The sequence below is a fragment of the Scyliorhinus torazame genome, chromosome 13, assembly GCF_047496885.1.
Source record: "Scyliorhinus torazame isolate Kashiwa2021f chromosome 13, sScyTor2.1, whole genome shotgun sequence".
Classification (NCBI taxonomy): Eukaryota; Metazoa; Chordata; class Chondrichthyes; order Carcharhiniformes; family Scyliorhinidae; genus Scyliorhinus; species Scyliorhinus torazame.
The window spans coordinates 2,887,088-2,911,545 of NC_092719.1; the positions used below are offsets into that span (position 1 = coordinate 2,887,088).

At 46.9% G+C, this 24,458-nt stretch overlaps 1 protein-coding gene across 3 annotated transcripts in view; it reads right to left on the reverse strand.

The window, feature by feature from the left end:
* LOC140387805 (semaphorin-3D-like) overlaps positions 1-24,458 on the reverse strand; it is a 482,389-nt gene that overhangs the window by 371,851 nt on the left and 86,080 nt on the right. For 2 of the 3 annotated variants that reach the window (XM_072470941.1, XM_072470940.1), the window contains one exon: positions 4,973-5,167. In XM_072470941.1, the coding sequence (XP_072327042.1) occupies positions 4,973-5,120 (148 nt within the window). In that variant the 5' untranslated portion in view covers positions 5,121-5,167. Of the gene's footprint in view, positions 1-4,972; positions 5,168-17,180; positions 17,202-24,458 lie in introns of those variants that run through there. The other variant, XM_072470942.1, reaches the window with a different exon arrangement.

A 24,458-nucleotide genomic window follows, 5' to 3' on the forward strand; every position in this document is an offset into this window, starting at 1 on the left:
ATTGCATCCTTGATAGAGAGGATTGTAGGGCAGTACGGTAGCACAGTGGTTAGCACTATGGCTTCACAGCGCCAGGGTCCCAGGTTCGCTTCCCGGCTTGGGTCACTGTCTGTGCAGAGTCTGCACGTTCTCCCCGTAAATGCGTGGGTTTCCTCCGGGTGCTCCGGTTTCCTCCCACAAGTCCCGAAAGACATGCAATTAGGTCATTTGGACGTTTTGAATTCTCCCTCTGTGTACCCAAACAGGCGCCGGAATGTGGCGACTAGGGGCTTTTCACAGTAATTTCAATGCAGAGTTAATGTAAGCCGACTTGTGACAATAAAGATTATTATTATTACATGGTCAGTGAAAGATGTTGGGTTGTGGCTAGAACCTTCCTCATTATACATCTTTGTATAAAATGCCAATGCTGTGAATCTTTGGAGTTGGGAAGCTCAAAATAAAGCTGGCACGTGGAGAACAAAGATTACAATTTTAGAACCCTTTGTGGTTTTGCAGGACAGCCACACTCTGAGAGGCCAGCGAGCCCACTGTCCACTCCAGAAATTGTATTGTTAACTGATGGAATAATAGCTGTCGAGCTTCAGTCTGAAAAACCTTACAAAGCATCTACAGCCCTATTGCACCACTGGCAAGTGAGGCTGGCCAATGTAAAGACCAGCCTAATCACCCAGTAATGGAAAACAAGGGGCTGGTGAAAGGTCATGACCCAATATGTTACCCTGTCCTTTCTCTTGACAGATGTCTTCGACTTCCTGAGCATTTCCAGGATTTGTTGTTCTTATTTTAACGGCAAAAAAATTCTTTCACCTGCAACCTCTTGCAATGAAATTGATCTGTTAAGTTGAAAGTACTCTTTTCAAATGGGAGAAAAATGATTGTTCGAAAGAATTTCCCTCTTGGGACAGCTGACCGTACGGAATTTCAGGAATAATGAAAGATTAGAAACATTGGCTTTGTTACCCATTGATCGTTTCAGAATATCGTGATTAGCTACAGGCCAACAGGGAGCTGCCCTGCCCCCCAGAGCCAACTATTCCCACAGAGACGTCTCCTCAATGTCATCTTTTCAACTCTGAACAAGAGAACTGTAAAGAAACAAATCGCGCTGGATTAGGCAAAGGAGCCAATGGTTCGAACTTTGCCTTTTCCACTTTCTCAGTGGCTGCATAACTCTACCCTAATTTTAATGATAGTTAAAGGTGTAGCGCCTTTCGCCCCATCTATTCTTAGTGATCAGCAGTTAATGCTATGTAATCTGAATGCATCGTAAACTATCTCCTGCCATGGCCAAGAAAACGTGATTACATTGCATTCTTTTCTTCTTTTCGCTATGAGGACATTTAATTGTATGTTTATATCTCGAGCAAAGATGACAGCACTGAGTTTAGATAGCAATTATGTTAATTATACATTTAACAAAGCATGGAAATGAATAAGGAAGGAAATGTCAGGTTTTAAACAACTATGTAGATAAACGTGCTATAAACAGCGTGCTTCGGAATAACAGACGGGAAAACACAGACATACACTTTATACAATAGCATGTTGGTTCAAAAGAAAAGGCGCTTCAAGCAATCTGCATTGCTGATTCCAGCATTATTCTGATTCAGGTACAGAATTTCAACTCACCTGTAATAGTCATTTAATTCATTCGTACTGTCTGCAATTCCTGGTCCAGTTAGCACATTTTAAGGAAATGAGATGGTTTGATTACATCAGCCAGATTTGGAGATTAAATACCAGCACACTGCTGGACCCAATTCCCCGTTTCTGTGTTACAAATACTGACTGGAGATGTTTTAGCTTCAGCGAGGAATCTGCTTTTCACCTCTTCTTTTACCAAATCAAATTTCAAACACACATTAATAATCTCTGATAAAAGAATATTCAACGGTTATTTTTAAAACGCTCCTTAAAACCTACCTCAGACCATGTTTTGCCGTCTGATCTAATATATCTTTCTGTGGCTCAGGGACATTCTCTGTTTTATAAAGCTCCCATGAAGCACCTTTGGATACTTCATCTCGTTAGTGGTGTTATATAAATCACCTGAGGAAGGAGCAGCGCTCCGAAAGCTAGTGACATCGAAACAAACCTGTTGGACTTTAACCTGGTGTTGTAAAACTTCTTACTGTGCTCACCCCAGTCCAACGCCGGCATCTCCACATCATTATATAAATAAGTTGTTGCTGATTTAAGTTTAAACTGCAGCATGCATTGTTGAACACACTGAAGATGGTTCAGAACCTTTGACTCATGTAATCATGAAGACGTAGATCTTCGTGTAAAACTATTGTAAATATTCAATTGAGTTCTTTAAATGTATTCGAAACAACTGGGGCTGGATTCTCCCAAAATGGGACTATGCCCCCACACCAGCATAAAAAAGCTAGGGCGGGATTCTCCGACCCCCCGCCGGGTCGGAGAATCGCCGGGGGCTGGCGTGAATCCCGCCCCCGCCGGTTGCCGAATTCTCTGGCACCGGATATTCGGCAGGGGTGGTTGGCGGGCCCCCCCGGGGATTCTCCAGCCGTGATGGGCCGAAGTCCCGCTGCTGGAATGCCTGTCCCGCCGGCGAGAATCAAACCACCTCTCTTACTGGCGGGACAAGGCGGCGCGGGCGGGCTCCGGGGTCCGCGGGGGGGGCGCGGGGCGATCTGGCCCCGGGGGGTGCCCCCACGGTGGCCTGGCCCGCGATCGGGGCCCACCGATCCATGGGCGGGCCTGTGCCGTGGGGGCACTCTTTTCCTTCCGCCTTCGCCATGGTCTCCACCATGGCAGAGGCGGAAGAGACTCCCTCCACTGCACATGTGTGGGGATGCCGTGAGTGCCCGCTGACGCTCCCGCACATGCGCGCCCGGCAAAGTCAGTTTTGCGCCAGCTGGCGGGGCACCAACGGCCTTTCCCGCACGCTGGCGGGGTGGAAATCAGTCCAGCGCGGGCCTAGCCCCTCAAGGTGAGGGCTCGGCCGCTCAAGATGCGGAGACTTCCGCGCCTTTGGGGCGGCGCGATGCCGGTCTGATTCGCGCCGTTTTTGGCGCCAGTCGGCGGACATCGCGCCGATATCGGAGAATCCCGCCCCTAGACTTTTACTCCAGAGATTCCTTGAAAAAAGATAAATTAATTCAATGCCCTGCAAGGGGCTAGCAGGGATCCGGAGTGATTCACGCAGCTTTTGTTGTGGATAAGGGCCCCGTACGTACGGTTTGGAGTCCGTGCATGGGCACGGTGGCGGCCTCCAGCAGCCACGCCGAGCACCATGAAGGACACGGACCACGGAGGCAGACGCAAAAATTAGACCCCCCCCCCCCACCCCCCGATTGGCTGCACACCCGATCATCTAACCACGCAGATCTAACCTCCGGCTGCTTATAAGACCCCTCCCAGTTTCCGATCTCCCCCGCCCCCCACCAGGGCGGCCGTGGACTGAGTCCGCAGCTGCCACGGCATCTTCCTGACCAGCAATAGATGGTTAGTTCCACGCCATCGGGAACCCAGCCGGTCAGGAGCAGAGGATCGCTGTGCTGGCCCCTGTCAATGGGCCCCCAGCCCCGCGAAGTACCCCATGATCACACCGATTTTCAGGTCCCGGAGAATCGCCAGAACGGCGCGAGTCCGATTTTGGCGTGAAAGTGAATTCTCCGCCCCTGCGCCGAACGCGATTTCAGAGCGGGGCTGTGGAGAATCCAGCCCCTGATTTGTAGTTAAACAAATCTATATCTGCCTGTGTCCAGTGCTCTGCAATCTATTCTATTTATTGTTTTTTAACTCACCGAGATCTTTGCACTCCCTCAATTCTGTCCACTTGGCGCTTCTTCACTAATCTTTGCTTCACCATTTGCACTGAGCTCCGGAATTCTCTCTCTAAACCTCTCAATCTCTCTTACCTTCTATACGCTGCTCCTTTAAACCTACATTCATTGGCTCGATGATTATCCCCAAAGACCTGCGGTGAACTGACCATTAGGTAATGACCTCCTGCTCGTCCATACTTCAAGGACACCTGCAAGTGAGATATGACACTGACACTGCCAACTGGGGGATAGTCACTGACGGCCGGGGCTGCTGTAGGCTGACAGTTTGGAAGGGTTGGAGGAGGACAGCAGAACAAAAAGCTCAGTTGGCCAAGAAAGGGGCCCAAAGAAAGCAAAGTGAACCGTGCACCTTCTCAGCCCACCATCTTCCTCTGTGGCAAATACAGACTGCCATGCCAGAGTGGGGCTCCTGAGTCATTGCAGGCAATGCCTAACATGGAGTTGACCATCGCAGCACAAACAATCCTCTCATGTGACAGAAGGCTCACACCACCAAAACCCACATCCTTGACCAAGCCTTGGGTGACCAATTCATATCTCTTCATATGGTTCAATGTCAACTTTTATAATTTCTCCTCCTGTTGCCTTGGGACATTTTCACTACATTTGAAGCATTTACATATCATATATTTAGTTACGATATCACCCAGACACGCTTCAGACATAAAACCTTGGTAAAACCCAGCAGCCATAAGAAACTATTGCACAAGGTGGCCCTTACCATCAGAGACACCTGTCTCATGACGGTGTGTTGGCGCCAAAGTTGTGTTGTTGCTGGTTTGGCATTTTGCTGTCATATAAATACTGCACATCTGACAGGGAACTAAATTACTTTGTTTCATTACATGGTGAAATGGCAATTAAATTTAATCCAGCAATACCCTGAATGACTCTCTGACAAACACGAGCGAGGACCTTTGCATTGATTTCCCTTTGAATACACAACTATAAATAACCCTCAGGCCATCTGAGCTTTTAGAAACTTCCTGTGGTAAAGTTGCCCAATAAACACATCACCTTTAATGCTGTGTGAATACCAGCCGTGAGCTCTTGCATTCAGTATCCAAAACAAACTAAAACATTCAAACAATACTGTTTCAAAGGTTCTTTTCTCTTCAAGACCTACATGTCAATAGCCTCTTTCCAATTCTTACCTTTATGGGAAAGCTTGAGTCTGGGAAGATTCTGTTTCCATGTTTCTCCAAATGGAATAATTAATAGTAAAAGGAAACTCCATAGCAACCGGCAGGTTTGGGGCAGTTTGGGACTTCGATTTCTTGCAGATTCCCACATTGCGTGCATGATTGACTCCACAACCAATGATTAAGATTCTTGTGTCAACAGGATTTCTGGAACAAGAGAAAGGAGATTTACAAAGGTTATAAAATAAACAAACTCACACCTCTCGGCTGGACAAAATAAACCTCAAACCCTAAGATCAATAATGTTAAGATTGTTTAAATGAATTACTCTGTTGAATTGAAAATGTCAAAGCAAAAAGAAACAAGATACCTAAATTAAAGAAAGAACACCTTCAATAGCTCAATCTGCAGGTAGTCTAGTCCTAAGGTACACAGATGAGAACATTGAATATTCAATCCCTGCAGCACTCTGTTGAGATGTGGTTAAGGGTGCTAAAAAGCAGACGTATAGCCTGATTTAGAAAACATAAGGTGTGATTTACTTTGTAGAGAGGGCAGCATGAAGGGCCATTGTCTTTTTTTAGAAAACATTTTATTGAAGCATTTATAATTTTAATATTTAAACATTCTGTACAACAGAGCAGCCCGACACACGCAACAACATCACAATAACATACCCAACTCCCCCCGCCCCCCTATCCTTATTCCGAAGGGCCATTGCCAAAGGTACAGACAACCGCAAAGCCCAAAGATGTGCAGGTTAGGTGGATTGGCCAAGTTAACTTGCCCCTCAGTGTCCAAAGATGTGTAGGTTAGGTGGATTGGCCAAGTTAACTTGCCCCTCAGTGTCCAAAGATGTGCAGGTTAGGTGGATTGGCCAAGTTAACTTGCCCCTCAGTGTCCAAAGATGTGCAGGTTAGGTGGGCTTATGGAGTTGCAGGGATAGGGTGGAAGAGTGGCCGAGGCAGGATGCTCTTTCAGAGCATCGGTGCAGACTCGATGGGCCAAATGACCTCCTTCTGCACTGTAGGGATTTTCTGGACTAAATGATAGTGAAGATGAGTGCAGACCAGTTACAGTGCACAGTAACCCTCCAAATGAGAGGAATAAACAATGCAGGTCGATAGTTTTGAAGTTCTGGCGTAGGATGAGTTGGTGTTGGATGTTTCAATGACGCTTGATTTGAACACTGAAGATTCACGGAAGATGTGCCATGTGTAAAACAGTTTGTAGCTCAGGAAGAACAAGTGTAACATTGAGAAGAACATTAAGCACAGGGAAATTGGTAAAATAACAACAGATCGACACGTTTGCAGCAAAGGAGAAATGGTTTGAGATTAGAATTCAGAAAGGAATTACCTTTAAGGCAGAAGCTTTCCCTAATATCCTGTCCAGGTGTGTGAGTGCAGCATTAGAGGAAATGGTACTAGTGTTGAATTGTTCGATACATTTGAACTTTGTAAAAATTAAGAATTGATGATCGTAAAAAAGACGGAGGCATAGGAATTTCCTTTGAAGTCTGATAAGAAAGCTGCATCAAAATATCTCCTCCTTGAAGTATTTTGTGCCAGATCGCTAGACAGTATCTTATACAGGAGTTTGGCAAGAACTACTCCTTGTCTGTTGGGATGGTCTACATCTGAACCGTGCTGAGGCTGATATTCGAGCGAGCTGTATAACCAGTGAAGTAGGGAGAGTTTTAAAGTGCATAGTGGGGGCAAGGGATCAAATGTGCGAAGACATGGTATATGATGTGTTGGGCATCCTGGATCACATACAGGTCCCCAACACTTGAAATAGTGCAACACTATTTTATTGAATCATTAACTGTTTAAACTTACTTAGACTGTGGGTTAATACAATACCAGCTTTAACTAAAGACTTCTGTCTTGTCCTAACCAGTCGATGCACTCAGCACATGGTGAATGTCTGTGTTGCAGGCTGTGAGCTCTGTCCTCCTAGCTAGCTGCAACTCGAATGAGCGGGAACTCTGATGCCCTCTGTCTTTATAGTGCGTGTGCTCTTACTGATGATTGGCTGCGGTGTTGTGTATGTTGATTGGTCCCACTGTGTGTCCATCAGTGTGTGTCTGCACCATGATATACTGGTGTATATTATGACATCTCCACTTTTATAAAAAATGTACCTGCGTGGCAATAAATAGTGTATGGTGAATTTCCCTGACTATGTGTGTGCGAAATATTTGCAGGACTATGGACATAAAAACTCAGCTATGGGGAGGTGCCTGGTGCAATGAGATGAACACAATATACAAACCACTTGAACGATTAAACGGAAGAACGGAACAAATCAGAAAGTCCATGGGCGCGATTCTCCACTCCCACGCCGGTTGGGAGAATCGCCGGGGCCGCCAAAATTTCCGGGGACGCTGGTCCGACGCCCACCCGCGATTCTCCCAAGCGGCGGGAACGGCCCGGTCGTGTTTCGCGGGCCGCAGGCCGGAGAATCGCCGGAGACACCCAAAATGGCGATTCTCCGGCACCCCCGCTATTCTGAGGCCCGGATGGGCCGAGCGGCCAGGCCAAAACGGCGGGTTCCCCCGGCGACATCCACACCTGGTCGCTGCAGTCGTGGGCGGTGCGTGAACGCTGGGGGGGCGGCCTGTGGGGGGGCGAGGGGGGATCCTGCACCGGGCTTCACCTGGAATGTGGGGTGGCCCGCGATCGGTGCCCACCGATCGTCGGGCCGTCCTCTCTGAAGGGGGACCTCCTTCCTTCCGCGGCCCCGCAAGATTCGTCCCCCATCTTCTTGCGGGGCAGATTTGGACAGGACGGCAACCACGCATGCGTGGGTTGGCGCCGGCCAACCCGCGCATGCGCGGGTGACGTCCGTTAACGCGTCATCTATGCAGCGCCGCTTTTACGCGGGCGACAAGGCCTGGCGCGGGTAGATGACGCGGCCCCGATACTGGCCCATTGTCAGGGCCTGAATCGGTCGGGACCGGGGCCGTTCCGCGCCGTCGTGAACCTCGACGGCGTTCACGACGGCGCGGCCACTTCGGCGTGGGAGTGGAGAATCCCGCCCCATAAGTCCACAAAGTTCACAAATTAAGTCTCTGAGGTGGGCGACGAATTCTGGTTGACCGTCAGGGTGGCACACCACTCATCGTCTGGATCGTTGCTGTATACCAACAGCGGCTGGTGTCTTTCCTTCGGGGACAGTCTGTTTTTTTCGTTACGACACCGAATCGAAAAGGCGCCTTCGGGTCCTCGGTGTCACTGCTGTGTGGGAGGTCTGCATCAGACTCGGTGACCGTGGGTTGAATTGCCCGAACATTCCTGCGAGGCTGGCTGAAGCGATGGGAGTTGGCAGGCTGAGCTGCGCGACAGAAGGTGGCATAGTGGCCAAGTCTTCCACATCGTAGACATTGTCGAGATGTTGCGGGTCATTGCTGCTTTAAATGGGCGGAGCCACAGTTGCCACACATCGTGATGTCAGCACGTTCGCTGCGCCACTGCGGCGCTACCGCACCTGCGCAGTGCGGTCGTGCGTGGTGTGCTCCTGCGCATTTCGTTCCTCAACGTCGCCGTCCCCTCGTTTGGTGCGTACAAGCGGAAGAGTCCGCAAAAAGCATGCAAAAGGGCCGCCCTCATCCAGGCTGAGGCCCTGGAGGTGCTCAATCACTTGGACCCGTTCTACCTCGTGGGGACCTTGCCGTGCCGTTTCAGCCGCTTGTATATGGGAATACCGACACGTGGCTTTTTCATGTAAGATACAGGTCTCGATGGCAGTCGCCAAGGTGAGTTGCTTTACTTTGAGGAGCTGCTGACGTAGTGGGTCTGATTGAACACCGAAAACGATCTGGTCGCGTATCATGGAGTCGGAGGTGGGCCCGTAGCTGCAAGATTGCGCAAGTTTGCGGAGGTGCGTGAGAAAGGATTGGAAAGGTTCATCCTTACCCTGCAAACACTGCTGCAACACGTAGCGTTCGAAACTTTCATTCACCTCTACGCTGCAGTGAGTGTCAAACTTGAGGAGGACCGCCTTGAACTTCGTCTTATCTTCATCATCTGCGAAGGTGAGAGAGTTGAAAATGTGGATGGCATGGTCCCCAGCCGTGGCGAGGAGAAGAGCAATCTTTCTGGTGTCTGAGGCGCCCTCCCTGTCCGTGGCTTCAAGGAAGAGCTGGAAGCGCTGTTTGAAAATCTTCCAGTTGGCCCCGAGGTTGCCGGCGATGCGGAGCGGTGGCGGCGGGCTAATGTTGTCCATGCTGCAGGATGACGGAATGCTGGCGGAAGGCAGATCACTTGCAGGTAGGTCTAAGCAGTGCTAGTATCCCACCACACCTGGTATCATGATGTGTTCGGTGTTCTGGATAACATACAGGTCACCAACACTTGAAATAGTGCAACACTATTTTATTGAATCATTAACTGTTTAAACTTAATTAGACTGTGGGTTAATACGATACTAGCTTTAACTAAAGACCTCTGCCTTGTCCTAACCAGTTGATGCACTCAGCACATGGTGAATGTCTGTGCTGCAGGCTGTGAGCTCTGTCCTCCTAGCTAGTTGCTACTCGAATGAGCGGGAACTCTGATGCCCTCTGTCTTTATAGTGCGTGTGCTCTTACTGATGATTGGCTGCGGTGTTGTGTATGTTGATTGTTCCCACTGTGTGTCCATCAGTGTGTGTCTGCACCACGATGTACTGGTGTATATTATGACAGTATACATAAGTGCAGAGAGAAGGCAAGAAAGAAAGGTACTAATATGGGAAATGATAACGACCACGGTAGGAAGGAACAGAGACTACAAATCTAAGAGTAAGTCAGCAAGTAAGGCCAGATGCTTCAAAAATAATAAAAGAACAAAATTAAAGGCTCTGTATCAAAACACATGGCAGCATTTTAAAAAATAAATTTAGAGTTTCCAATTAAGGCGCAATTTAGCGCGGCCAATCCACCTACCCTGCACATCTTTGGGTTATCGGGCTGAAATCCACGCAGGCACAGGGACAGTGACCCAGAGCCGGGATCAAACCTGGCACCTCGGCACCGTGAGGCAACAGGGCTAACCCACTGCGCCACCGTGCTGCCCAACATGGGAACATTTGATACAAAGCAGATCAAATGAAGCATAAATAGAAATGAATAAATATGTTCTGGTAGCTATTGGAGAGACATGGCTGCAGGTTTATATAGATTGGGGGCAGAATATTGAAGAGTGTGTGATCTTTTGGAAGGGCAGAAAGTTAAGAAAAGGTGGAGGGGTGGCTCTGTTAATTAATGATGGTATTAGCACATTCGGGAGGGATGACCTAGGTTCAGGAAACAAGCATGTAGAAGCAGTTTGAGTTGAGATGAGAAATGATAAAGGCAAGAAGTCACTTGTAGTGGTGTACAGTAACACGGTAGGACAGAGTACAAAATAAGAAATAATGGGAACTTGTCAGAAAGGTTGGCAATGATCATTAATCTCCATGTAGATTAGAACATTCAGATGGGTAAAGGTAGAGTCGGTGAGGAGTTCATAGAAGGTTTTCGGGATGGTTTCCTCTTGTGGGAGAATCGAAAACTAGGGATCACTGTTTAAAAATAAGGGGTCGCTCATTTCAGCAGATGAGGAGTATTTATTTCTCTCCGCGGGTGGGGAGTTTCTGCAACTCACTCCCTAAAACCAGAGACTCTGGGCGCAATTCAGTGACTCCATTGCCCCCAGTGTGGATCCGGGCACTACGGGTGAATCGCGGATGAGCTCCAAACTGGGCTTCGCGCTGGGCTGTCCGCGTGTCACATGACTTGCTCTGGCTGGCGCGATCTGGATCTCGCCCTCGCTGGGCAAGATCCAGATCCAGCAGGAAATCCCTCTGCGTGCGGCCTGAGAGAAACTCCCCGAGGCCAAAATAAACAGCAAAGTGCCGGTGGATAGCAGGCTGTTTATGGACGCTGCATCCACTGAGAAACATCCCCCTAAACGCACCAATCAGCGGGCTTTAACTACAGTCTGCTGAATCACGCCCTTGGAGTATTTTGGTGGCAGAGCAAGATAGATTCTTGATTAACCAGGGGGTGAAAGGTTATCGGGGGTCAGCAGGAATGTGGGGTTGTGGTTACACTCAGATCAGCCGTGATCTTACTGAATGCCGGAGCAGACTCATCAGAACATCAGAACTAGGAGCAGGAGTAGGCCATCTGGCCCCTCGAGCCTGCTCCGCCATTCAATGAGATCATGGCTGATCTTTTGTGGACTCAGCTCCACTTTCCGGCCCGAACACCATAACCCTTAATCCCTTTATTCTTCCAAAAACTATCTATCTTTATCTTAAAAACATTTAATGAAGGAGCCTCTACTGCTTCACTGGGCAAGGAATTCCATGGATTCACAACCCTTTGGGTGAAGAAGTTCCTCCTAAACTCAGTCCTAAATCTACTTCCCTTTGTTTTGAGGCTGTGCCCCCTAGTTCTGCTTTCACCCGCCAGTGGAAACAACCTGCCCGCATCTATCCTATCTATTCCTTTCATAATTTTATATGTTTCTATAAGATCCCCCCTCATCCTTCTAAATTTCAACGAGTACGGTCCCAGTCTACTCAACTTCTCCTCGTAATCCAACCCCTTAAGCTCTGGGATTAACCTAGTGAATCTCCTCTGCACACCCTCCAGCGTCAGTACGTCCTTTCTCAGGGAAGGAGACCAAAGGTGAACACAATACTCCAGGTGTGGCCTCACTAACACCTTATACAACAGTAGCATAACCTCCCTAGTCCATCCCTCTAGCAATGAAGGACAAAATTCCATTTGCCTTCTTAATTACCTGTTGCACCTGTAAACCAGCATTTTGCGACTCATGCACTAGCACACCCAGGTCTCTCTGCACAGCAGCATGTTTTAATATTTAATCATTTAAATAATAATCCCTTTTGCTGTTATTCCTACCAAAATGGATAACCTCACATTTGTCAACATTGTATTCCATCTGCCAGACCCTAGCCCATTCACTTAACCTATCCAAATCCCTCTGCAGACTTCCGGTATCCTCTGCACTTTTTGCTTTACCACTCATCTTAGTGTCATCTGCAAACTTGGACACATTGCCCTTGGTCCCCAACTCCAAATCATCTATGTAAATTGTGAACAATTGTGGGCCCAACACTGATTCCTGAGGGACACCACTAGCTACTGATTGCCAACCAGAGGAACACCCATTAATCTCCACTCTTTGCTTTCTATTAATTAACCAATCTTCTATCCATGCTACTACTTTACCCTTAATGCCATGCATCTTTATCTTATGCAGCAACCTATTGTGTGGCACCTTGTCAAAGGCTTTCTGGGAATCCAGATATACCACATCCATTGGCTCCCCGTTATCTACCGCACTGCTAATGTCCTCAAACAATTCCACTAAATTAGTTCGGCACGACCTGCCCTTTATGAACCCATGCTGCGTCTGCCCAATGGGACAATTTCCATCCAGATGCCTCGCTATTTCTTCCTTGATGATAGATTCCAGCATCTTCCCTACTATCTTCCCGACGTTAAGCTGACTGGCCTATAATTACCCGCTTTCTGCCTACCTCCTTTTTAAAACAGTGGTGTCATGTTTGCCAATTTCCAATCCACCGGGACCACCCCAGAGTCTAGTGAATTTTGGTAAATTATCACTAGTGCATTTGCAATTTCCCTAGCCATCTCTTTTAGCACTCTGGGATGCATTTCATCAGGGCCAGGAGACTTGTCTACCTTTAGCCCCATTAGCTTGCCCATCACTACCTCCTTAGTGATAACAATCATCTCAAGGTCATAGCCTCATTTCTACCAGTCACTGGCAATGTTATTTGTGTCTTCCACTGTGAAGACCGATCCAAAAAAACTGTTCAGTTCCTCAGCCATTTCCTTATCTCCCATTAATAAATCTCCCTTCTCATCCTCTAAAGGATCAATATTTACCCTAGCCACTCTTTTTTGTTTTACATATTTGTAGAAACTTTTACTATCTGTTTTTATATTCAAAGAAAGTTTACTCTCATAATCTATCATACCCTTCTTTATAGCTTTTTTAGTAGCTTTCTGTTGCCCCCTAAAGATTTCCCAGTCGTCTAGTCTCCCACTAATCTTTGCCACTTTGTATGCTTTTTCCTTCAATTTGATACTCTCCCTTATTTCCTTAGATATCCATGGTCAATTTTCCCTCTTTCTACCGTCCTTCCTGTTTGTTGGTATAAACCTTTGCTGAGCACTGTGAAAAATCGCATGGAAGGTTCTCCACTGTTCCTCAACTGTTTCACCATAAAGTCTTTGCTCCCAGTCTACCTTAGCTAGTTCTTCTCTCATCCCATTATAATCTCCTTTGTTTAAGCACAAAGCACTAGTGTTTGATTTTACCTTCTCACCCTCCATCTGTATTTTAAATTCCACCATATTGTGATCGCTCCTTCTGAGAGGATCCCTAACTATGAGATCATTAATCAATCCTGTCTCATTACATAGGACCAAATCTAGGACCGCTTGTTCCCTCGTAGGTTCCATTACATACTGTTCTAGGAAACTATCACGGATACATTCTATAAACTCCTCCTCAAGGCTGTCTTGACCAACCTGGTTAAACCAATCGACATGTAGATTAAAATCCCCCATGATAACTGCTGTACCATTTCTACATGCATCAGTTATTTCTTTGTTTATTTCCTGCCCCACCATAATGTTACTATTTGATGGCCTATAGACTACTCCTATCAGTGACTTTTTCGCCTTACTATTCCTGATTTCCACCCAAATGGATTCAACCTTATCCTCAATAGCACCGATGTCATCCCTTACTATTGCCCGGATGTTATCCTTAAATAACAGAGCTGCACCACCTCCTTTACCATCCACTCTGTCCTTCCGAATAGTTTGATACCTTTGGATATTTAACCCCTAGTCGTGACCATCCTTTAACCACGTTTCAGTAATGGCCACTAAATCATAGTCATTCACGATGATTTGCGCCATCATTTTTTCGGACAATGCTCGGCACAGCATCGAGTACCAAAGGGCCTGTTCTGTGCTGTAATGTTCTATGTTCTAACTCATTTACCTTATTCCGAATACTACGAGCATTCAGGTAAAGTGCACTTATGTTGGCTTTCATACCTCTGTTTTGAATCTTAACACCTCGATCAGTAACCTCTCCTAATTTATATTTCCTCTTAACTTTTCTCCTAATTTTCCTCGAGTGGCTTACTCCTGCTCCTAATTCGTACGTTTGTATAACGGGATCGTGACTGATCTGATTGTGACCTTAACTAATTCACACCTTGAAGGTGAAGTTCCTGAGCTGAAGGTCTAAATGGTCTGAAAGCAGAGGCACCGATGGTGAGGGTGCAGGAAGCGGGGGTTGGACAAGACGACAGAGCTGGAGGTGAACAGTACGACTTTACATTCTCCTTTGTGATAGGTAATTGAAATTATGCCAATACCTTAAAATTCAATATAATAAAATCTTTCCTCAGTTCCTTTCACTATCACTGGGGATTATTGTCCACCCCTGTTTTCGGTGGGCCGGAGTGGTGGTGGAGCAGAGAATCCAGCGGAAGTCCCCAAACAGTTTTTTGCCATCAGGATCTCCTCTTCTGATTGTCCCGACCAATAACGCTATGGGGTTCCCCTGTGGGGAACCCTGTGAGTAAACATTGTAATAGGCCACCTGCATTTGATAATCCCCTCCACCGTCATCGGCGGCACTAACAGCTTTTGACAAATGAGGACCTGCTGAAGAGAACCCACCAATCACCAGTGCGCACAGGTAAATGCAGCCCCAAAGGCGAGGAGGGTCACACCTGGACAATACCCTGGCAGTGAATGATTTTCACTTACCCAGCAGCGCTGTGGTGGCCCCCTGTAGGGGCCAGAATTGCTGATCCTGAGGCCGTGTTGACGCCATCGAGAAACGCGACGGCGTTTGCGACGGCGTCAACATTTAGCCTCAGGATCATAGGATCCCGCCCCTGTTTTGATGCTAAACACAATATTTACAAACACTCTTGCTCTGAATGACAGCTGTTGACCACATCATGGCAGTTTTCTGGTGGAAAAGAGGAAACCTGGCAGTGGCAGAGGGGGACATGATCTATGAAATGGCCCCCTTGACCCCGCTCGGGGTCCATTGTTCTAGGGCTGCGCTTGGGCCATACCAGGTAGATTACCTGGTTTGGGGGTCGGAGTAACACACGGAAGGGGAGAATCGGGCTTCCAGCCCGTTATTTGCGTGCTGATGCAATTGTGCGGCGATATTTTCCACCTTCTTCGCGGTGAGGCAGGGCCACGTGGTGAGCTCTTCAAAGCTCCATTGGCTTTGCTGGGAACGGAAGATACTGCTGGTGAGATGGGCTGTAAAATCCTGCCCAGAATCTTGCTGCTTGTGCCTGGTATCATTAAATATTCAATGTTCTTCATGGGAGGAGTTCAACCAGAGAAGGCCCACAAACACAGCTAATTCTTCTTGTGAAAATTGTAAGGATTGAGTATTCATTTAGGATTTAAACTTAATTTAGTTTTTAACTCCACACTAAAGTCAGGGGCCAGGGACCCTGACTTGTGCAATTTCAGAACATTTTCTGTCCAGCGCAATAGCAAGGAACACATTGCACTGGACGCCACCCCTACCCAATCTACACACCCAGATTGCATTAATCATCATGGTGTGCTTTCGCTAATTACACCTGTTTTTCAGCCTTTGAGGTGGTTTTTAAAATCAAGCTTATTTTTGGACTAAGGACACAGTTGGACACATTGTAAAAAAACAACTTAATTTACTAAGAAATTGACTTCAAGCCAAGAAACTAGTAAATGAACCATGGAATAAGTTCAGTCCATTCAGGAGGCCATTCAGCCCATTGCACGTTTGCTGGCACTCTACAAGACTAAGTCACCGAGTGTCACTCCTCTGCCTTTTTGGGCAGAGAGCTGCACATTCTCAATTTCCAGATAATAATCCAAATCCCCTTTGAAAGTCCCGATTGAACCTCCTTGTCAGACCGTGCCTGCGCTGAGGTTCGTGACATGACGGAGTTTCTGTTTATGATTATGTAAATTAGTCTGAGTGGAAACTTCAACCTTAAAATCTATTTGTAAAATTAGTGCAAATTGGAGCAGGGTTTTGACTCTGATTGTCATTTGCACCTTAATGTGAAAATTCCAAAGGCAGCACGGTGGCGCAGTGGGTTAGCCCTGATGCCTCACAGCGCCAAGGTCCCAGGCTCGATCCCGGCTCTGGGTCACTGTCCGTGTGGAGTTTACACATTCTCCCCGAGTTTGCGTGGGTTTTTGCCCCACAACTGAAAGATATGCATGCTAGGTGGATTGGCCACCCTAAATTGCCCCTTAATTGGAAAAAAAAATGAATTGGGGACTCTAAATTTATTTTTTAAATGTGAAAATTCCGTCTTTTTATATTTCAGCGATAACCTTTCACTTGAGGCTGGAATGTATAGGGAATATACGGTATTGGGAGTCTTTTCCAGGTTACTCCTGAAATGGGATTGATCGTGTTTTGTGTATGGTGATGGTGGCTTGGGGCATTCGCTCCTGGAAGCAATGTTTTCACAGCTCGAAGCTGAAAGCAGAAACACCAGAGACTCATCTCCTCCTATAGTTACAGCGTCTTATCTTTCCACAACTCACAGCGTGTCATATTCTTGCTGCTTGAGCTTATCTCGAGAATGGCTGCTTACATGCAGCCAGTTATGATGATTGCTGATTGCTGTTTGCTGATCGATCAGTCAATACGTGTGCAGCAACACTTGCACAAGGATGGAAACCAGAAGCAAAACAATTGGACAAGTACACACTTATCTGACTGTGACTGCTGACTCAGAACTGGGAAGTCCGGTCTTGTCACTTAATTCCTATTGAACACTTACCAAACTATTTTCCCAAAATGCTGCAGTGCAGAATTAATTCACTTTTCTATACTTGTTGTTGAACTGAAGATTTGGAGCTGCGAACCAAGCCAGAATTGCATATCCACCCCAAATAAATAACATTGGGAATAAATAGAAATGTTTTATATTTCTTGCAGATCTTGCTTTTATTTTCCTCAGGCGAGATTTGTTTTTCAAATCCCGGTGGAATTTTTTGTATCACCAGCACATGAAAAAGGAAACATTTATGACATGCACACATCTGCAGAAAATAAAACGTTATTTTAAAATAAAACTAATTTGATTCCTAAGAGAGGTTTTAAGAGAAACGATTAATGTTATTTCTTTCACTCACTTCACAGGAGATGGGTTTGACTGCCTGGCATTCCAGTTTTAGGGCAATTCCGCTGTTGTTAGCTATGGCTCCTGGGAATGCAACCTTCAAGTAGCTTTGCAGAGGAAACTGGGCAGTATCTATCTCAGTCTGCACTGAGTCCCTCTGTTATCAGCTGTGAACACACGCTCCACCACCGGCTTGATGGGTTTGCACTGTAACCAACTGGGTTGTACAGTCTGGGAAGGTACAGCATATGGTTTTCCTGCTGAGCTGGTCGATCTTATTGGGCTAGCAGCAGGGGGCAACATTGAATAGCCTCAGCTCATGAAGAAGCTCCAGCCCGATCTGCAGCTAATGACGTCCCACTCAGTGGCGACGGGACGGTGGGGCAGAAAATGGATGGGGAGAAACATCCTCCAAAAGCTTTCATTTCACAATATTGAGCAATTCAAAATTCTGATCAAAAATACCTTTAAAATATTGAATTTGTCTTTTAAATACTAATAGATCAGCGATATATTTCCAACTTTCTATTTCTGTGAATCAGTAATGAAGAGATCTCTTCTTCAGTCACATCCCAGAGGTGGATCTCCTTCCTTTACTGCTACCCAATGTGCTTCACATGTGACAATTTGGGGCAGCACGGTAGCACAGTGGTTAGCACTATGGCTTCACAGCGCCAGGGTCCCAGGTTCGATTCCCGGCTTGGGTCACTGTCTGTGCGGAGTCTGCACATTGTCCCAGTGTCTGCGTGGGTTTCCTCCGGGTACTCCGGTTTCCTCCCACAAGTCCCGAAAGACGTGCTGTTAAGTGAATTGGACATTCTGAATTCTCCCTCAGTGTACCCAAACAGGCGCCAGAATGTGGCGACTGGGGGATTTTCACAGTAACTTCATTGCAGTGTTAATGTAAGCCCACTTGTGACAATAAAGATGATTTTTATGAACGAGGAACCGTCCACTGTGCAGTTAGTTTGCACTGAGGTCAGCCTCAGACAGGAGAAGACCTTTGTGTGTACACATTGACTGTTCTGGTTGAATTCAAGCAAAGAGGTAAATTGGCTGAACCTTGAATCCAGAATTGAAGAGGATTTGGAGGAATGGTCCCAAAAATTGCCAGATATTTGGTAATGTCTGAGCACAAAACTAATGGATATAGATGAAGTTCTGCTGTTCAGGTGTCATGTGGTCTTTGTTTGGAAAATGGAAACTAAGGATTAATTTGAATTGCGGCATCTATAGAGTTCCATTAAATAAAAGCATGTTTTTTATTAACCTTCCATACACTAAATATGCTTTAATGATCCCATATAAAAATAGGCCATCAAGAACATAGAACATGCAGTGCAGAAGGCGGCCATCCAGCCCATCGAGTCTGCACCGACCCACTTAAGCCCTCACTTCCACTCTATCCCCATAACCCAATAACCCCTCCTAACCTTTTTGGTCACTAAGGGCAATTTATCACGGCCAATCCACCTAACCTCCACGTCTTTGGACTGTGGGAGGAAACCGGAGCATCCGGAGGAAACCCACTCAGACACGGGGAGAACGTGCTGACTCAGCACAGACAGTGACCCAGCGGGGAATCGAACCTGGGACTCTGGCGCTGTGAAGACACAGTGCTAATCACTTGTGCTTCCGTGTTGCCCACAAATCTATCTCTAACCATCTCAGCACCAATGCATTTATTTCCCTTGCAAGGGGGTGGATGTTGAACAATAGGAACTGCCCAAGGGTAAGGTATATTATTGGCAGAGCTGAGATGTAACCCCGAGCCCTGGAACTTTACTTGAAACTTCGTCTTTTTTATGGCCTGACACATATATCTTTCAACGTCTTCATTTCATATTTGCTGCCCACTTGGAACTTCTTCATCATTTTCAACAGCCACAAGCACAAGGAAACATCCCAAATTATTTCTGAAAATGTGTTTCTGTCAAAGGAGTGAACAGCACATTATTTGGAAGCAGCTTGTTAATCGGTAAAGCTACCATATTCTTGTAACTCTGGATAGTTACGGAGCACAGATATCCCAGACTGGTAATCCGATCACAAATATAACTGTTCACTCAAGGCTTAAAATATCATCATTTTTCTGGAACATTCTCATAATAATAATCTTTATTGTCACAAGTAGGCTTACATTAACACTGCAATGAAGTTACTGTGAAAAGCCCCTAGTCGTCACAATCCGGCGCCTGTTCGGGTACACGGAGGGAGAATTGAGAATGTCCAAATTACCAAACAGTACAGGCGCGATTCTCCACTCCCACGCCGGTTGGGAGAATCGCCTGGGCCGCCAAAATTTCCGGGGACGCCGGTCCGACGCCCTCCCGGGATTCTCCCAAGCGGCGGGACCGGCCCGGTCGAGTTTCGCAGGCCAGAGAATCGCCGGAGACACCCAAAATGGCGATTCTCCGGCACCCCCGCTATTCTCAGGCCCGGATGGGCCGAGCGGCCAGGCCAAAAGGGCGGGTTCCCCCTGGCGCCATCCACACCTGGTCGCTGCAGTCGTGGGCGGTGCGTGAACGCTGGGGGGGGCGGCCTGTGGGGGAGCGAGGGGGGATCCTGCCCCGGGCTTCACCTGGAATGTGGGATCCTCTCTGAAGGAGGACCGCCTTCCTTCCGCGGCCCCGCAAGATCCGTCCCCCATCTTCTTGTGGGGCGGATTTAGAGAGGACGGCAACCACGCATGCGCGGATGACGCCCGTTATGCGGCGCCGGCCGTGTCATCTATGCGGCGCCGCTTTTACGCGGGCGACAAGGCCTGGCGTGTGTAGATGACGCGGCCCCGATCCTGGCCCATTGTCAGGGCCTGAATCGGTCGGGACCGGGGCCGTTCCGCGCCGTCGTGAACCTCGACGGCGTTCACGACGGCGCGGCCACTTCGGCGTGGGAGTGGAGAATCCCGCCCCACGTCTTTCGGGACTGGTGGGAGAATTAGTTACACCATTGTGTAACTAATCATAATTGTGTAACTAAATTCATTACTACAAATTTAAATACCTAATGACCCTGTTAATTATGATTTTTTTTTGAGAATTTCAAGGTAACGTTTTCGTCTGAAAATTATCGCCCAAAGAGATTCCCCAGATTGATAAATTCATTGAAAGAAAGAGTTTTAAAAGAAATAGATTTGCATTCCAGCATACAGCACCTTAAAAAATCTTAATGAAAATAATTCATTTTGCAGTGAATTACTTTGTTTATTCTTCAGGGCTCAATAAAATATGTTGAATGTTATTAATACTAAATTCAAAGCAACTGAGCTGGGTAACTTGAGAGAGGCCAGATGTTGTGGGCATATTCCAGAGACCAGCGAGAAAGCGGAAAATACAGATGTGCAAGTTTATCAATATCAACAAGTGGTTTGATGTCAGGAAGGTCAACCAGACATACTGGTGGCTTGGGATCAATTAAGACAAGTCCCTAGATCAAAGGTTAAGATTTAAACGAAACTGAGTGAGACTCACTCCCGAATGAATAAGACTTGATAGATCTTTGTTACAGTTTACCTAAGGGCAGTGCACAGATAGCAGTGTAAATAGAGTGGAGACAGGTCAGTTCAGGTCAAGAAATGGACATAAATAAATTCCTGAAACTTACAGTCAGTTCATCCTATTGAGGTTGGCAAACAGAAGTATTTGTACAGAAAAGGGCTACATTTTTGTTCGAATGCTGAGGCGCATTTAGATACGTAAATGGTCACATTTTGGGTTACTTCGGAGGATATCTGAATTTCCTCCACATTCCCAACCTCATAAAGTTTTCCTCTGGCTGTCTTGCGGAAATGCACAACACACCACGCTCCACCCCGACCCAATGAATTTAGAATTCAAGAAGTTGTACGAACAGGATTTTCAAAAGTCTTTGATGGGTGTTGGCATTGCTAGGCCATTCCAAATTACCCTTCTGAAGTTTTACGATGAGACATCTTCTTGAACTGCAACAGTCCATGAGGTGCAGGTGCACCTACAATGTTGGGAAGGGAAACAAGGATTTGGATCCAGGCACTGTGAAGGGACAGTGATATATTTTCAGGTCAGGACGGTGTGTGGCTTGGAAGGGAGCTTGCAGTTAGTGATGTTTCCATGTATTTTCTACCCTTGTCCTTCTAGGTGGGAGAGGTCACAGGTTGGGAAGTCTCTATTGAAGGATCATTGGTGAATTGCAGCAGTGAATCTTGTATATAGGCCATAACGCTGCCATTGTGTTGTGATGGAGGAAGGAGTAAATGTTTAATGTGGTGGATGGAGTTTTGGTCTAGTGAACTACTTTGTCTTGGATTGTGTGAAGCTTCTGAGAGTGTTGCTGGAGCCACCTTCATCCAGGTAAGGGGAAAGTATTCCATCACAATCCTGATCGTTTAAAATGAATTTACGGGATGTGGGCATCGTTTGCACCATGGGGATGATTATTGATTGCACCATGGGATGATCGGGTATGAACATAGAACATACAGTGCAGAAGGAGGGCATTCGGCCCATCGAGTCTGCACTGACCCACTTAAGCCCTCACTTCCCCCCTATTCCCGTAACCCAATAACCCCTCCTAAACGTTTTGGTCACTAAGGGCAATTTATCACGGCCAATCCACCTAACCTGCACATCTTTGGACTGTGGGAGGAAACCGGAGCACCCGGAGGAAACCCACGCAAACACGGGGAGAATGTGCAGACTCCGCGCAGACAGTGACCCAGCGGGGAATTGAACCTGGGACCCTGGCGCTGTGAAGCCACAGTGCTATCCACTTGTGCTACCGTGCTGCCCAAATGGTGGAGTAAGACCTCGGAGGCATCAGACAGCCTGCATTTAAATTTACTCCGAAGACATGGTGCCCTGGGGATGGATTCTCTGTTTCAGAGACACCGGAATCGGTAAAGGTGAACGGGCAGTGAAATGGTCATGGGACAAAATCGTAGCCAGCACTAAGTGCCTGCCAGAATGCAAAGCACCAGTGCCTCGACAGCGGTGTCAATGCATTCCACTCTGCATGTACAGTAAACGTCGTTGGCTTATTTGGACGTTCTGAATTCTCCCTCTGTGTACCCGAACAGGCGCCAGAATCTGGCGAGTATCATGATATCCACATTAACATATCATGGTGCAATCACACACACACTGATGGACAGGTAGTTGGACCAACCAACACACACACAACACCGCAGCCAATCACCAGTGAGAGCACACGCACTATAAAACAGGGAACACCACTGTTCCCGCTCATTCTACCAGGAGATAGCTCAGAGCACAGAGCTCACAGCGTGCCACTCAGACATACACCGTGTGCTGAGTGCCTCACTAAGATAGTGCTAGGGCTGGGTCCACAGGTTAGCTGGTGAAGCACGAACCACAGCCAGAAGTTAATAGTTATTATACAGAATAATAAAACAGAGTTGTACCATCCACAACCGTGTTGGTTCGTTTGTGTATCGGAACCCCCAACACGACAGCGATAATGGGAATTTTCACATTAACTTCATTGCAGTGTCAATTTAAGCCTACTTATGACAATAATAAAGATTATTATCATTATAATTTTTATTATCATTATCGCTGGTTAGGCCAGCATTTATTGCCCATTCCAAGTTTCCCTTGAGAAGATGATGGTGGGTTGTCATCTGGAACCGCTACAGTCCCTGGGGTGTAGATACACACACAATACAGTTAGGGAGGGAGTTCCAGGATCTTAACCCAGCCTTATAGATGGTAGGCAGGCTTTGGGGAGTCAGGAGGTGAGTTACTTGTTGCAGATTTCCCAGTCTCGCATTTGCTGTCACAGTCTAGATATTTGTATGGCTGGTCCAGTTAAATTTCTGGTCAAAGTTCAATGTTCACCCCCAGGATTTTGATTGTGGGAGCAATGGTCATGCCATTGAATGTCAAGTGTAAATGGTTAGATTATTTTGCTGTAGTTTCTGTTATAAGCTAAAAGGAATATAAACATTACACAATTGTATTCATTTAGCAAAATGCAATTGCTTTTTCTGTGAATTGGTGATCTGGTTCACTTAATCTGCCAAGTAATGTAAAATACTTTGCAGTGATAGTGGGCATACTGGGTGAGTGGCTAAGGATTAATGGAGGGAATATAAAGGTGTCATGGGGTGGCAATTACGATCTGATGGTGTATGGACTGGCATGGAGGCGTGGGTGTTGGAGGTGCAGAAGGTGAGAGATGAGTTATAGAGGGCGTGTAAACAGTTTGGAGAACTGGCTACGGTGTTGGAGAACTGAGGTGGCCCTTCTAACTGGCTCGCCTCTGTTGCCACACTCCTCCTTCATGGTTTGCAGTTTGCGAACTGCACTGCCAGCTCAACCCCAGTGCTCAAAGACAAAGATGGTGTGTGAAGTCACACATTGGTGAAGGTTTCCCAGGTCCAGAGGACGATTCGGCCCAATTGTCTGATTTCATATCAGAATGTTTTGCCAAGGTGACGTGAAGTGAGCATTCACAATGTGACAGAAGAGGAGAATCACATACAAAATATCCACTCACCAACCGCCTGCAAATAGATGTTTTCAAGCACAAAAATGAAAAATGTCACTGGGTAGCTCTCTTGCCTCCGATTTGGGAGGTTACAGGTTCAAGTCCCACTTTTGAAAGTTGAGCATATAATCCAAGCGGGGAGCATTGCATTGTGGGTGGTGCTGTCTTGCAGATCAGACATGTTATAACCTGCCTGCTTACCATTGGCTGGGGACTAATGACAATCCCACAGTCCTGTGGGAGTATGAGCTTCCCCAATGAGGGGGATGGAGAAATCATTAGCAGACTCCCTGTATAAATAAAGCTGACCGGTTTGGACCAGCCAGGAAGGAGTGAGTAGCAGGCGACGTTGCTGCTGCTGTTGTATACATACGTTATTGTAAATAAATGTTATTTCTTTGTATCCTTAAAACTCGTGCTGGGGGGGAACAAGACAGGGATGCCCGCTGTCTCCATTGTTGTTCGCGTTGGCAATTGAACCTCTGGCCATGGCGTTGAGAGACTCCAGGAAATGGAGAGGGGTGATTAGAGGGGGAGAAGAACACCGAGTCTCGTTATACGCGGATGACCTATTGTTATACGTGTCGGACCCAGCGGGGGAGATGATAGAGGTTATGCGAATTTTGAGGGGGTTCGGGGATTTCTCGGGGTATAGGCTAAACATGGGGAAGAGTGAATTATTTGTGATACATCCAGGGGACCAGAGTAGAGAGATAGAAGGCTTGCCTCTAAGGAAAGTGGAAAGAAACTTCCGATACCTGGGGATTCAGATCGCTAGGAGCTGGGGAACCTTGCACAGACTTAA